The sequence below is a fragment of the Carlito syrichta genome, unplaced genomic scaffold, assembly GCF_000164805.1.
Source record: "Carlito syrichta isolate Samal-C Ts95f unplaced genomic scaffold, Tarsius_syrichta-2.0.1 Scaffold310786, whole genome shotgun sequence".
Classification (NCBI taxonomy): Eukaryota; Metazoa; Chordata; class Mammalia; order Primates; family Tarsiidae; genus Carlito; species Carlito syrichta.
Genome location: NW_007254882.1, coordinates 244,889 through 260,195, shown reverse-complemented (window position 1 = coordinate 260,195; position 15,307 = coordinate 244,889). Strand labels below are relative to the sequence as shown.

Genomic DNA, 15,307 nt, shown 5'->3' with positions numbered 1-15,307 from the left:
GTTGTTACCTTGAATCGCCAGCAGGTGGTGCTATCTCAGCTACTCGCCCCAGAGGGGGTGAAGCTGGACAGGAGCCAGGCAGAGGCTGGAGATGGAACTCTGCCTCAGGGCACCCGGGAGGAGACCCATGGCCGGTAGGACGTCACGGTGTCAGCAGAGGTGGCAGTGATCCCAGCAGATCTTGCCTGCAGGGGTTTCAAGGACTGAAGTCGTGGATCAACTCAGGCACGAGTGGCACGATGCACTATGGCCACCACGGATGCAGCAGCGACACCGGCGGCTGCTGTGTTTGCGGCTGCTGTGGTTGCCCAGACTGCTGTGATGCCCCACACGGCTGAGCTCCATGTGAAGAGCCAGCTGCCAACGTTGGGATCTGCAGCCCCCAGGGAGAGAGCCAGAGACCCTCTGCATTCTCCTTTGCAGAGGGTTTCATAGACCAGGCTGCCCCGTCGCCATCTTGCCGGACATTCCCAATTTTACTTCTTTCTTTCTGATTTGGATGCCTTTTATTGCATGTTTGGTTGCCCTGGCTAGTGCTTCTAGTCTAGTACTATGTTGAAAAGATGTGACCAGAATGGGCATCCTTGCCTTGTTTCTGATCTTAGAAGAAAAGCTTCCAGTTTCTCAAAATTGACTATGATGTTAGCTTTGGGCTTGTCACATATGGCCTTTATTGTATTGAGGTAAATTTTTTTCATAGCTAGTTTGTTGAAAGTTTTTTTTTTTATCATGAAAAGATGTTGAATTTTCTGCATCTATTGAGATGACAATGAAGATTTTTGCTCTTGATTCTGTTAATACGAGGTATTGCACTAATTGATTTGCATATGTTGAACCATCCTTGCATGACAAGGATAAATCTCATGTTATATGTTTCCAACATGTATGTGAAAAGATACTCAACATCACTAATAATCCTGGAAATGTGAATTAAAATCACAATAAAATATTACCTGCCATGTATTAGGATGGTTATTATTTTAAAAGAATAACAGGTATTGATGAGAATGTGGAGAAATTAGAGTCCTTACCCTTGTACGTTGCTGGTGTAGCCACTATGGAAAACAGTATGGAGACTCCTAAAAATTTTAAAAAGACTACTATATATGATTCAGCATTCCCACTTCTGAGTACATATCCAAAAGAATTGAAATCAGGATCTAGAAGAGATATCTGTACTTCCATGTTTGTTTCAACATTCTTCACATTAGTCAAGGTACGGAAGCAACCCTAGGACAGCAAGATCTTATCTAGCTACAAGGCAACAACAACAACAAAAAGATATGGAAACAACCTAAAACCTAAATATCAATCAAAGAATGAATGGGTAAAGAAAATGTAGTCTATACATACAGTATAGTAGTATTCAGCTTTATAAAAAGGAAGCATTCCTGCCAGTTGCAACAATATGTCTGAACCTAGAGAGAATATTAAGTGAAATGGGCCTGTCAGAGGGACAAATACTGCATGATTCCACCTATATGAGGGATCTGCAAATAGTCAAACTCATAGAAGCAAATAATAGAAGGGTGGTTTCCAGGGACTAAAGGGTAGGAGAAAAGAAGTGTTGCTAATCAATAGGTATACAATTAGTTATGCAAGATGAAGAAGTTCTAGAGATCTGCTTGCTGTAAAACATTGTCCCTCTAGTTAACTTACATGTAATATTGTGCACTTAAAATTTTGTTAAGAGGGCAGAGCTCATGCTAAGTGTTCTTGCCACAATTAAAAATTAAAATCTTTAGAGTTCTTATACCTATATTGTCTCATCTGATCTCCATGGAAACTCATACTCAAAGAAGACTTAATACTTCCAGTACATACTCATTGTATGCGCTTAACTGGATAGGCTTTATTGACAAGTTCAGGGTTACAAAAGCTGGTAAGAGGCAGGGCAGGTCACATCTTCCCGCTCTCAGCATTGCTCTCCTTCTTATCCTGTGCTTTGCTGCTGTTGCTGTTTGGGCCATGTTCTAGTGGCAAAGATGATTAGGCTGAACCATTTATACTCTTTCAGCCTCTCTTACAGTAAAAAAAAAAAAAAAGATAGAGCTTCTGGGGAGTTAGAGTTTGAAGGTGATGTTGAATCTTTCTCTAGGATAAAACCTACAGGCTTGGGTTCATCAGCACAATATTTCAACATACTGAGCTACCAGCTTTGTGGAGCGAAAAGAAAGATTATTATTTTTTAGATGTTGGCATCTAATTATATGAACCTAGAAGTTGAAATGTAGACTAAAAATAGCTTGAGTTTAATTTCTATTTTATAAATTCCACAATGTTCTGTTGCCAAATAGGGCAAAGAAATTTTAATAAGTAATTTTCCAGAATTGCATATGAAACTTACATGCAGTATCTTCTGAAAAGGCACTGAGAATTATCTCAGCTCAAGATATTCCCTTTGCTTTGAAAGTAGACTCCTCTTAACCTTCTGGAGATGACAAAACCTATGGTTGTCCATTAACCAACTGCTGGTTTTTACTTAGGATTCCATTATGATCTCTATTAGACAGAAAGATATTAAAAGTAAATTACATTTTTTCTGCGTGCATCTTCCTTTGAAAACTTTTAATAAGTACATTGGTAGCTTCCTTTGTGAGATCTAAACACCAGGCCTTATGTCCACTACCTAGAGGATGGAGATTTGACTGGTGAGCCATCACCAGCTGTGAGAAAGAACACCAATATGTGGCCCAAGGCCAAAGCCAGAGCCAGGGTTGGGTCAGGGGAACCACTGCCCATGAGAGCTGAGTTTAGAAGAACATGGCCTGCTTTGTAGACAAATCTGAGCAGGGGCTCACCTCAGAGCACCGGCAAAGCCTAGGTAAGACCACCTCACCACCAATGTAATACAGCCAAAAGTCTTGCCTTTCATAGCTACTTAAAGACTCTAGTCTTTAAAGGGCTAGTACTTTCATTTTTGGTGGTATGGAGCTAAGGTAGTTCTAGGGGTTTGGTGTTTGCTTTTTACTTAAGTTCAGTAGGATTACAAAGTGTGAAAAAAAGACTTCAGGTTCCTGCAAGTGTCTGTATTCTTTAGGAATAGGTGTTTTATGAAATCTCTTTCAATAAATAGTGTAGAATCTTCTCACCATTCCTTGGTTCCTAATTGCATATAACGGGTCCCTTTCAGTGGGTTCACTACAATTACAAAGCTATTAAAGGCTATGAACAGTACATGAAAATTATAATATTAGGTATATAAATACTGTTGACTAGTAGCTATATCACACATCCCCCATACATATATATCATATATCTAGTACTGTGTGAAAGAACCTTACAATTTAGTTAAAATGGCAACCATAATAGAAAAGGCATATTTTGGTAAATAGCTGCTCAATCTGTGGTACACACATTTGGTTCTCTGGGTTAAATGGCAAGTTGGAAAATTCAGAAGAGGAAGTGGAACATCAACTGGATTTTGTAGACTGAGTGGGAGTTGAAAAATCAGAGAAATTGGAGGAGTGTCTTCTCAGTGTGAAAATGGTGTGACCAAAGACATGGAGGTATGAAAATTCTGTTCATTCAGGATTTTAGGATTTGTCACTAGAGCTAAGTGGGGTCTGAGGGAAGTAAAGGTGGAAGGATAAGGCAGGACTAGAGTATATCAGCAACTGCCTGCCCTAGCCCTACCAAGCAGCAGGTAAGTGAAGATGGGAAACCTGCAAACCCACTTCAGCTCAATGTGTAGGACAGTGAAAGCCAAGTCTGCCAGTGTCTTGGGTGCTTCATCCTCTTACCTTGATGGAGTCTGGGAACAGTCTGTTTCAGAGAGTTCAGAGATTACCCAGCAAACCAGGAGCTATTGTATAGGCCCCTGGAAAAAGGAAGTGCTGTGATTTTAAGATCCATGTGTTCACCACGTGGATTGTCACCATGCCTGTCCCCCAATGTAGGGCATACATTTGGATTGTTTTTCATAACAGGGATGAGGGAGCTAGATATTTTCTTCTCCCTTCACATACACCTACTCAGCAGCTGCCCAACTACCCACTTCTTATGCCCCACTTCTGACATAGTCAGACATCTTCAGGATGCCAGGCTGGTCAAGATAGCAGATGTCACCTCTACTTGTGGGACAGAGGCTAACTATGTAGTCTGTTCAAAAGTGGACACACTTCTGGCCTCTGGCACTGATCAATACCTAATAGAGCACATTGGCTCAGACTCCTTCGTAATTCATGAACATTATTCTCTTGAGCAAGACTGCTTTCCTAGAAAGGACTTTTTTTAGTTAATAAAATACAGGGTGTTTCTGTGGAGACTGCTTTGAAGCTTTGATTAATAAGAGGAACATATCACCAGGAGAACACAGGTCAGGGGTTCTGAAACTGTACCATTCTATGTCCAGATTTCACCTCTCCCATGTAAAATAGGCCTAGTCATTATTTCCTTGCAGGGTTGTTTTAATGATTAGAAATAATATACATAAAGTACCTCAGCAAAGGGTAGACGTTATCAGTTACCACTCACATTTTATATAGGTTTTTCCTCGTGAGTTGGGAGTTTGGTATGTCGCATTGATTCCATGAGATGCTTTTAAATTAAGAAGGTAGCTGCAAAATGGCAACCTCCTCAAGCAGCATTCTTTGTAAGTAGTGACCACATGAAGCTGGCCAGGCATGGGCAGGCCTTGTGAAGACTCCAGCTGACATAATCACTGACAGGAAGCAATCTTTTCATTTTTTTTTGCTGAGGAGGTGGTGCTGATTGCTTGCTTCCATTGGGAAATCAATTTACCGTGCAGCAGATCTTAGAAAGCAGTCTTATGCTATTGCTTTTCTGAAAAAGAGGCATGTTTCTGTTTTTATTAATCATGGAACTGACATAAGACTGGTAGAATTTGTAAGAGAAAATAACCTGTTTGCTCTTCTTATTACCACACCTTCTGCCTTCTAGAAATTAAGAGTAAAGAAAGGATTTTATCTTTCAGTCTGAAAACTATACCCCTTCTGGTTTGAAACAAGCAGCCTCATGTCCTTGGAGACCTGCCATATATGAATTTCTGGAATAAAAGGAATTCTCAGAGATTTTTGTTGGCTGTCATTTTGAAGGCAAAGTAACAGAACCATGGTTCCAGGATATGCCTAAAATAACCATGCATGTAATTTTGGGAGCTAAATGCTTCCTCATTACAAGCTTGACAACATCTCCTTTTTGAAGTAGAAGCCAATGTTGGGTACCATTGGTGTAGAGAATAAGAGGTGTTAGTTCTTTTTTTTTGAGTTAGAGTCTCACTCTGTCACCCAGACTGGAGTACAGTGGCACGCTCCCGGTCACCGCAGCCTCGACCTGCTGGGCTCCAGTGATCCTTCTGCCTCAGCCTTCCAAGTAGCTGGAACTTCAGGTGCGCACTACCATGCCTGGCTAATTTTTTATTTATTGTGGAGATGAGGTTTTGCCAAGTTGCCCAGGCAGATCTCGAACCCGCGGGCTCAGGCAATTCACTCACCTCAGCCTCCCAAAGCGTGGGATTACAGACTGAGCCACCGAGCCCAGTGTTAATTCTATACTGACTTTTCTAACATACACAGAGAGCAGTTCACTTTTATATAGTGAGATACAGTACAAATCTCAATATGAAACAGGTTGAGTAAAGAGACTATTTGATAACTTGTTTTATAAGACAGTTATCTCCAGTTTCCTTAAAGAGCAATCATTCCTCATCCTTTCGAAATTGGTTTGCCCCCCGCCACCTTTTTTTGCACACAACCTTGCAACACACAACACTGATTTTATAATGTGAAGGGTGGCCTTGTGATGGGGCAGTGGTTACCTCCATGCGTGTAGGAGGCAGTAGTGAATTTCGGCCTCTTTTTTTGCCTCTGCTGTGGCTATTTTACACCAATAACCAGGCAACCTCCAGGGGGCAGCATAACACCAAATAAGACCACTGTGCCCTGAGCTGTCAGGCTTCTCTGGGCTTATCGCCCAGCTCTTGTGTATCCTTGGTGCAGCACCCAATCTTTTTAGGCCTTGCCGAGGTGAGGACCTTTGCCCTGAAGCCTCCTGTACCTACTTGGCTTGATTCACGCCTTTCTCCCCAACGCCCTTAAGCCTTCCTGGTCCAATTTGTACCGTATCACATAGCTTAATTGATGGGACTTGTTTGCTTATACCTGTCCTTATGGCAGGAACAATATCTTATGTCTCTCTGTTTCCCATAATGCCAGGGATTCCCTGGAAGTATAAATAAATGCTCAACAACTGATGGAAGATCCGTTAATCTGTAGTGAGCGCTTGATACCTATTTGCTAATTTGATTGTCAAGATGGTCTTGTTTTTGCACAAGAGAAAGTATTGCATTTGCTTTATTTCTGAAATGGTTACATTCTCATATGCCTTCTAGTTTACTCATTCCTGACTGGGGTGAAAAAGAGAACTCTCAAAATTAACCCAGAGGTGTAATGGAAAGTATTAATGTGAAAGTATTAATTTGTATCTTGGTTTTTTCCCCTTCCCTATTGTATTCCTTGGGCAGGTTAATGTCTTAGCCTCAGTTTTCTCATCCATGAAATGGGATAATCTAAGTTGGTCATATAATTTGGAACATATGAACTAGAATACATTTGAGAGTGAAGGATGTTAAAGACCAGAGCTGGACAATAGTTAAAGTAGTAAAAGCAAATTTCATTCAGGAGCTATTGCAACAAGAGGAAAGAGACAATATAGGATTGGTTGAATTCTAAATACAGCATAGATAAGTGGGGTGGGATATGGCCAAGGAGCAGGGGACAATCATTGGGTGAAAAATTATTAAGAGGAAACATCAGGGCATAGGGGATCCTAGTTAAAAAGACCTAACAGTATTCCTGCTAAAGGCAGGCCAGGGTGATCAGATACCAAGAATGGGTGATGAGAAATTTGTCCAGATGTGGCAGGTGATCAGATATCAAAGGTTGGTGGTTCTTTCTAACTGACTTAGCTGTATTATTGCTATAACTGGACAATGCCAGCCCAACAAGGATGGATACCAAAGGTGAGGCCTAGAAGGCTTAGAGAAGCCTGACTAAATGTTAGTCAAGGAGAGTGTCTGTCAAGGAGGACATTTACAAATAATTACAGTCACATAACCTTTTGAAATATTTCTTTATTGATTGATAAGGTGTTGTTTTTTGGGTTTTTTTGACTTGCATACCTACCAAATTGCTTTATTCAAAAATGAGTTTCAAAATAAAATTTCCTCCGAAAAATTAAGATAATACATAAACAGGACAAATGTTAACTTGGTTATAATGCTGAGACAGCAGGTGTAAACCATATGGTGCTGCAGAGAATTAAACAAAGTGATACATGTCAAGTGTCTAGTGTTGAACATACTGTGTACTCAGGAAGTGATTTCCTTTTCCTTCCTGGAAGAAGGCTGGGCAAAGAAGCACTGAGCAGCAGTAAACAAAAACCTATGGGCTTTTAAAATAAACACTGCTGCAAGAATGGTGTGTTCGTGGCTCTCCAGGTCCTGAAAACCCAAGGTGTGAGTTTTGTCTAACTCAAGCAGGAAAATTTGGATTGGAGAATATGGTCCTGCCTCATGTACTCAGGCACCTGTCTCAGCAGTGGAGACCATACCCAGGGATGGCTGTGTAGTTTGGCTGCCCTGCGAGCACAGAACTCTTTTCTTGACTTGAGAATCCACTACTGCTTCTGGGCAACCTGCCTGGCTTTGGCACCCCTCTGCTATACCCAGCTCCTGCCGTTTAGGGGCCTGATCTTAGCAATTGTGTTTAAATAGTGGATTTACCATAAACTTAATTGTCCGTGCTGCAAAACACATACCTGCCTTGAAGATTGGTGTCTGCATGTAGCCAGAAGCTTAATTGCCATTCTGTGATTGAGTTTCCAGGGTTGGACACATCCCTTTCAGAGACTCTAAATTTATTACTTCTCGCCATGTCTGCTGTGAGTGCTATTTTGCTCTAGTAATGAGAGCTCTTTAGCCTTTTTGTTCATTTAACCTAAAGCCCTGCAGAGCTGAGGCTTGAGTTTTCTCCAACTCCTTGTGTGATGGGAGAGTTTAAGGAGTGGCTTGTTGCCTTTTGGAAGAAAGAGGGATACGTGTATGTGAACATCTGCATGTGGCAGGAGAATCAAGCCCAGAAGCTGGTGACATTGCAGGACAATTCTCTCTGCATGGCTCCTAACAACCTCTTCTTTCTCCAGGTATGTGTACATTCCAGTGGGTGGGTCCCAGCATGGCCTGCTGGGGACCCTGTTTTCCACAGCGATGACATTTGCATTTGTAAGCTACTGGCATGGTGGCTACGATTACCTCTGGTGCTGGGCAGCTCTCAACTGGCTGGGAGTCACTGTGGAGAATGGAGTCCGGAGACTTGTGGAAACCCCTTGCATCCAGGACAGTTTGGTAAGCAGGATCCTTGCTCCCGTGGTAGGGGACAGCTAAGCTAAGCAGATTAAGTTTGGGAGGGACAGCATTTGTCAGATTCACCTTTGCACAGGCTGTTCCTGCCAGAATAGTTCAAAGTTCATGTGCTTAGAGGCAGGGCAGCTGGTAAAGAAGCTTTTGTGGCCAATAAATAAATAAATAAAAATTTTAACTATAAAAGCAATACATGTGTATTATATACCGTTGGAAAATTTAGACAAGAAAAATATTTCTTCAGTAGAAACAGTGCTAACACTCATTTTTTCGTAGATGTTTATATGTATATATACACACAAAAGCATATGTATCATTTAGAACAAATGCTGTCATTACAGAGACATTGTGGTATTGGGACCATCTTTCCAAGTCACTGAATTCATGTCTCACAAATCTTTTTAATGACTACATAGAATTCCATTATGTGAATATGCTATAATTTATTTAATTAGGCTTCTATTATTAATAATCATATTATTCCAACTTTTTTGCAACTATCAACTGTATTGAGATGAATACCATAGCCAAGATGAATTCTCATAAATGAAACTGCCACATTAAAGGTTTTTCTCATTTTTAAGGTTCACTATGCATACTGCTTATTGACTCTTAACTGCTCTATAGCCTAAAATGTACTAATGTGTGGGCCTACCAATAGTGTATACAAATGTCCTTGCCAATGTTGAGTAGACCTAGTATTTTTATTCTTTGATAGCTACTGTATATAGTGGCATTAAAAATTAACTAAGAGTTTAAGACACATTTGAACTCTACAGAAAAATGATTTGAAAAATTAATCAAGCATTTCTCTTTACATACATATTTTAAGTGATTTTTAAACAATGGGCACAGATTTTATCTTGCACATTTGGTATATGATATATTAGAATCTTGTTGGAAATCATCATTTCTGAAGATGCAGCAGTATTCCACTAACCTTGAAAAAAATAGCTAAAAAGAAATATATTGGCATCATTGTTCATGACAGGCAATTGTACATAGAAGATTTACTGGAAAAATTATTAATGTGGCTAAATCTCACTCAGTACAGACATCTAAAGCAAATACATTTTAAAAAACCCACCAAAACAGATACATTTGCATGTGTTCTTATGAAGATAGTCATAGTACAAGTAGACAGTTATTTTATTGAAAATGGATGTAAACCACACAGCCAAATAACACATCTGAGGAAATTTAAATATGCTCATGCATGTTTAAAGATAAATATTTTATTCAGTAGTTGTACCCAGCAATCAGAAGAAAGAAATGTCAGTGAATTCTAACAGAAAATAGTATTCATTGAAAGCCATGACTGTGTGTCATACAGAAAACTAAAAAAGATGGTATCATAAAGATTTTAATCTTTAACCTCACATCTGAACATTCTTTTTCACAGCCCAGAAACACCCTTGAAAACCACAGGGTCCTTTCCAGCTCAGTCTGAAGATCTGTAACACATTTCCATGTTCTTTCATGGAGGGTCTAACATTAACCCTGAACTTAATGTTAAGCAGTGTTCTGTGGCCTTTGAACCATAGCTTATGCTGTTAGTAATTTTAAAAAATCTAAAATGTTAAAGCACCCAACTGTGCTATGCAGCCTATGGTTTGTTAATTTTGGTACAAAACAAATCAAGGCAGCAATCGCCCTTGTCACAGGATGAAGCACTTGAATGACCGCCCTGCATCATCACAGCTTGCTCCTGGACACTCACATATTCATCTCACTTGATCTTCCATCTGCAATTCAGGCACCCATGTGCGTAGTTATCTTTTATATGTATTTGTGGTGAAACATTTATCTTGTATGTGGCAAATATGTTCATCTTACACAGTTATTGGACAAGAACATAGTTTATGAAACCTATTTTTCACATCTATCTTTTCTCCTGGAAACCTGGTAGGTGGTTATGGCTGTTTAGATGATGCACTTCTTGAGTACAGGGTGGAAATCCCATTACTCTCATATCCCATTGTTATCTCAGTGTCTGAGTGAGCTTCAGTGTTAAGCCGATGCACAATGAATGCTTCCAAATCGAGTTGATTCTTTAGTTATTTTACCACTCATCCACTCATAGGAACTTCCTTTATTACCCTTTCTTATACAGTTTAGCACAGAATCTGGTTTTGTTTTTTGTTTGTTTTTGGAAAAAGTGACTGGCATTTCAGATGCACACAGCTTTTTGAGTTTTTGAATAAACTGTTTTCCCACTTAGGTTACCTTTCTTTCCTCTTGTTCAATGAATCCATTTCCCATTCTTTTGCCAAAATCCAAACAGAGACTTACTGCCTGCTTAACACCTAGTTTCATCTTACTTTTGACTCCCCAGTTTAAAGAGTAGTATTTTTACAGTGAGTTCACTCTCCATCTTCTTCACATCTTCAGCATTGTTCAGGATTCTCCAGGGAAACAGATCAATAGGATATATGCTTGTGTATATGTCAAGAAATTTAGTAGTTGGAATTAGGCCATGTGATTATGGAGAAGTTCAGACCCAGGAGAGAGAACTGATGGTATAAGGTCCAGTTCAAGTTCACAGGCAAGAGAAGACCAATGGCCTAAGTTAGGACAGTCAGGCTCAAAGACAGATCATTTTTTCTTAGCCTTTTATTCTGTTTAAGCCTTCAATGGATTAGATGAAGCCAACTCACACCAGGGAGAGCAATCTGCTTTATTCAGTCTATTGATTCAAATGTTAATCTCATTCAGAAATACCCTCATTGATACACACATAATGTTTAACCAAATATTTAGGCACTCTGTGGTCCAGTCAAGTTGACAAATAAATTTAACTATCATGGACTTTCTTCATGACATGTATCCTTCATCTATTGTTTTTAAAGATAGATTGACAGATATCAGCATAATGAGAATGTCATTTTTTTCTTTTTCCATATCGTAAACCCCAAGGTTTTGTTAACCCCAAGGCTCAAAATACAATAGGACTCTATTTCTTGGTGTTGATAGACTGAGAGTTGAACATTCACCAGAAGACTTGTCAGAGATGAGCGCCATAAACAGGAAGTCCTCTGATCTTTTAGAATAAGAATGTCTAATAGAACTTTCTGTGATGGTAGGAAATCTCCATTACACTATTCAGTACAGTAGCCACTAGCCACAATGAGCACTTGAAATGTGGCTGGTGCCACTGAGATACTGAATTTTTGATTTATTTAATTTTAATTAATTTAAATCCAAGTAGCCACTATGTGACTAGTGGCCATCATTTTGAACACTGCAGCTCTGGAACATACTCCCTTTCTAGACAACATTAAAAGAATGTAATGTGCCTGATTCTGCTATTTAGGGTAATCTTCATTAGTGGTGTGGCACTTCATGTATCCAACTGGCCACTGAACCTCTTATCCTGGATATTGCACAAGTATAATACTGTACTCATGCATTGCTGCCTCTCAGAAATTCCAGATGACTTCTCCCGCATCAGCACAGTCTATTTCCACAAGTGGCACCATTGTCTATCTTAAGGCTAACCCATTAAGTTATCCTTAGTGCCACCCTCTCCCTCAGATTCATCTGCCTATACTGTACATTCTACCTCCTAAATAGATGTCGAATTTTTTTCTGGTTGTTTCCATTTCTTCTGAAATCATCTGAATCCAGGCTGTTCTCATTTCTTGCCTGGTCACCAAATAGCTTCTAACTAGCCTCACGCTTCCACTTTTTTCCTCTTCCATTCCTTATCCTCATAGTGCTCATAGCGCTGAGCGATGTTTCTCAAAGCCTAACCATGTTGCTTTCTTTAAAAGCCTATGGTGGCTCCCATTTTCTTAGAACCAAGTCCACGATATTTAGAATGATCTCTAAGGCCATGCCTAATTTTTAACTTGGTGCCTCTCCCCAATCCTCCCTGCCTCCCCCACCACTGTTCTTCCTTCTGTTCATTGCATACCTGCACCCCACCCCAACAGCATCTGCACCTCCACACAGCCTCTTTCATCTTTTTGGTTTCTCTCTCTCCTTCTCTTCTATCCTTTACTCATCCTTCAGATTTCGGCTTGAATGATACCTTGTTTGGGAACCCTTCACTGACCCTCCTAACTCAATCAGGGCCTATTTGATAGTTTATTTTGGGCACCTACTATATGTTATCTTCTGTTGTACTTATCACAATTGAAGTGAAATATTTTTAATACAGTAATTTATTTAATTATTCCCTCCCTCACTGAGCTGTAAGACTCATGAGGTCATCGATACTGTATCCTTGACACTTATCTCAATGCCTGGCACAATGCCTTGTTGAGTGAAAGAAAGAAAGAATTCTGTTTGGTGGCTTCATTGAGGGGAGTACAAGAGAAAATAGATTTAAGCAGCAGCATGAAGGATATAGACTGAACACTGGAAAGACTGACTAAGGCTGAGAATTATTGAGCATTGTACCGGGAGATTATTTTATTTTGCAGCAGCATAGATACAAGTAGGTCTAGTGATGGCAAAATGCTGTTTTATGTATATGTAAATACACAATGCACAAAATGTGTATGTATGTATATGTATATATGTATATATATATGAAAGAAAGGGGTAAGAAGGAATTAGCCTTCCTGGTACTCTGCTGCTTTATGAGAGCAAGGATTATATTGGTTGTGACTCACTGAGGTACAGCGCTATAGGAAGCCAACAAAAGGCATTATCACAAAGCACCCAAGCTAGATAGACGTAGAGAAGTTAACTGCTGAAGCAACACACTTTTTCTCTATGCAAGTACTCTCCAGGGAACTAGGACTTGTGTTTGGCATTGAAATCTTTTAATAATTGAAAAGATTTTGAAGCATTGGTAGAGTGACACCACCTCTTGCCAATTCTCAATTTGATCTCTCCTTTGAAGAAATACACCTTCAAGCTGCTTGTCAATTATTCTTACACAAAGGGGAATCTATATCTCAAGCAGCTCACTCATCCTCCCCTACCCCTGAATTCCATTTCATTGAATAATTTAAATATGTTCCCCCTTCTTTACCCCAAGAGTGTCCTGCTGAGCTGATTTATATCCTCTCTGAGGCAGTACAATTTCTGTTTATAGACTTAATTGAGAAAATATGCCTCCAATGAAAACCACTGAAGGTCATTCTGATGGTCCCGGGAGGAATTTGATGTTTAGATGTGTAAGAGAGAACCCAGAGACCATAGCTCTATGGTCTGTTGGCTATATTGATCACTTTGATTTTGAAGATATAGGTAGAGAAATCCAGTGGGTTTGAGAGATCAGCCAATGTAAAAGAATGATTCACTGTAAAATGATCAACATGATCCAAACTATGGTTGCTGAGTTCTGTGGAATCCTAACTCACCAATTGGCAATATGTACATGTCAATTGGCCTGATTAGACAATCTTTCACTGGGAGTCAGTGGTGAAAACCCCAACTAGCTCTCTGAGGGAATATAAAGGAAACGTGTCTGAGAAGAGTTGTGCTATTGACAATGGCTCTTGGCCTTCTATTTTTCCACCACTTGGGTTTCTTTCAACAAATAGAGATCAAGTGCTTATTGTACATAAGGCATTTATTTTCTCCAAAATGATACCCTTTCTAGATTGAGCCCACTTAAGCATAGTCAATGCAGTCTTCCATTTTTTAATTTGTTCATATATGAAAATAAATTCTCAGCATCCTTTGTGGAAGACACTTTGCAGAACACTAGAGAACTTTAAGTTGAATAAGACATGATCCCTCCTTCCCTTTTAATTTTATTTTTTAATTTTTTGCATCCTCCTTCAGTGCTTCAGTGATGGTATACTGGTCTATTTATTAATCAACTTTTGCATGAAGAAAGGTATCTTGCCTGGCTTCCTATCAGGATGATCATCTTTCTGATGGCTGCTTTGGATTAAAGAGGCAATAAAATTATGGAATGAGAGCTTCTTTCTATGAAGAGCTAAGTGATCTATATGGTACATGAGTTTGTCTTCAGAAACATCATAAAATAATGATTGACCTAGCCTTCCAAGGCATTGCTCAGAAGAAGTTTCCAGGCTAGAGAAAGAAATTTGGGAGCATGTAGGTGATACTTTTTTCAGAGCCATGAGAATGTTTGAGACCCTTAAGAGAGATAATGTGTGTGGAAAGAGAAAGAAAGGCAGTCAGAACTGAATTTGGGGAATACTGGTATTGAGAAGTTGAATAGAGGAGGAGAGACAAAGAAGTAGGAGGAAAATCTAGAGGGTGATTTTATAAAAACCAAGAAAAAATTATGTTTCATGGAGCACTAGTGGTCATTGGTGGTGATGCTATTCAGGGGTTAGTAAGGTGAGGCTACAGAATGGCAGTGTCTCCATGCCAGAGCGCTAACAATGGGAGAAGAGAGCTGAGTCATCATCCTTGACTTCCAGGAGCTTGTGATCCAGTTGGACAGACAAGATGTATACAAATGAGTTGAGGACCAGCGTGAGGTATTATGTATGGAAAATGAGGCAGAGGCAGCTGATGTTCACGGGAGTGGTGGTCAACATGAGCTAAGCTTTTGGGAATGATTTATTAACAAGTTGGGACTTGAATAGAACCCCAAAGAATCAAGAGTAGGATTTGGCAGGTCAGTAGGGAAGAGAAGGCAGGCATTCCCAGCCGGGAGAATGGTACACACGCAACCTGAAGTCAGGAATGCACCTGCTATGTTCAGGTCAGGAGACCAACATGACACATGTAGGGAAAGGAGGTTAGAGAGGCCAAATGGGCCCCATAGACAGGAATTTGAATGCCATGCTTAGAAATTTAGGAATACAAACCACATAACCAAACAGGAGAGCATTAAATTAACATATTAATCCCACATGTCAAATTAGCCTGTTGCTCTGGCTTGTTAGTGCTTTCCGGGGTCTCTGGGTCTGAAAACAGCAATGTGTGCTGTTATGAACAGTGTGTTCCGGTAGATTATGACCCGTTGGCACCCCCCTCCATTGTCTCCTA

The 15,307-nt window shown here is 39.9% G+C and overlaps 1 protein-coding gene across 1 annotated transcript in view; it reads left to right on the top strand.

The window, feature by feature from the left end:
* The first annotated feature begins 8,157 nt into the window (after nt 1-8,157).
* Nucleotides 8,158-15,307, top strand: part of LOC103270919 (protein-cysteine N-palmitoyltransferase HHAT-like) — an 88,309-nt gene continuing 81,159 nt past the window's right edge. The window contains exon 1 of the mRNA XM_021717746.1: nt 8,158-8,365. Within this exon, the coding sequence (XP_021573421.1) occupies nt 8,228-8,365 (138 nt within the window). The 5' untranslated portion in view covers nt 8,158-8,227. The remainder of the gene's footprint in view (nt 8,366-15,307) is intronic.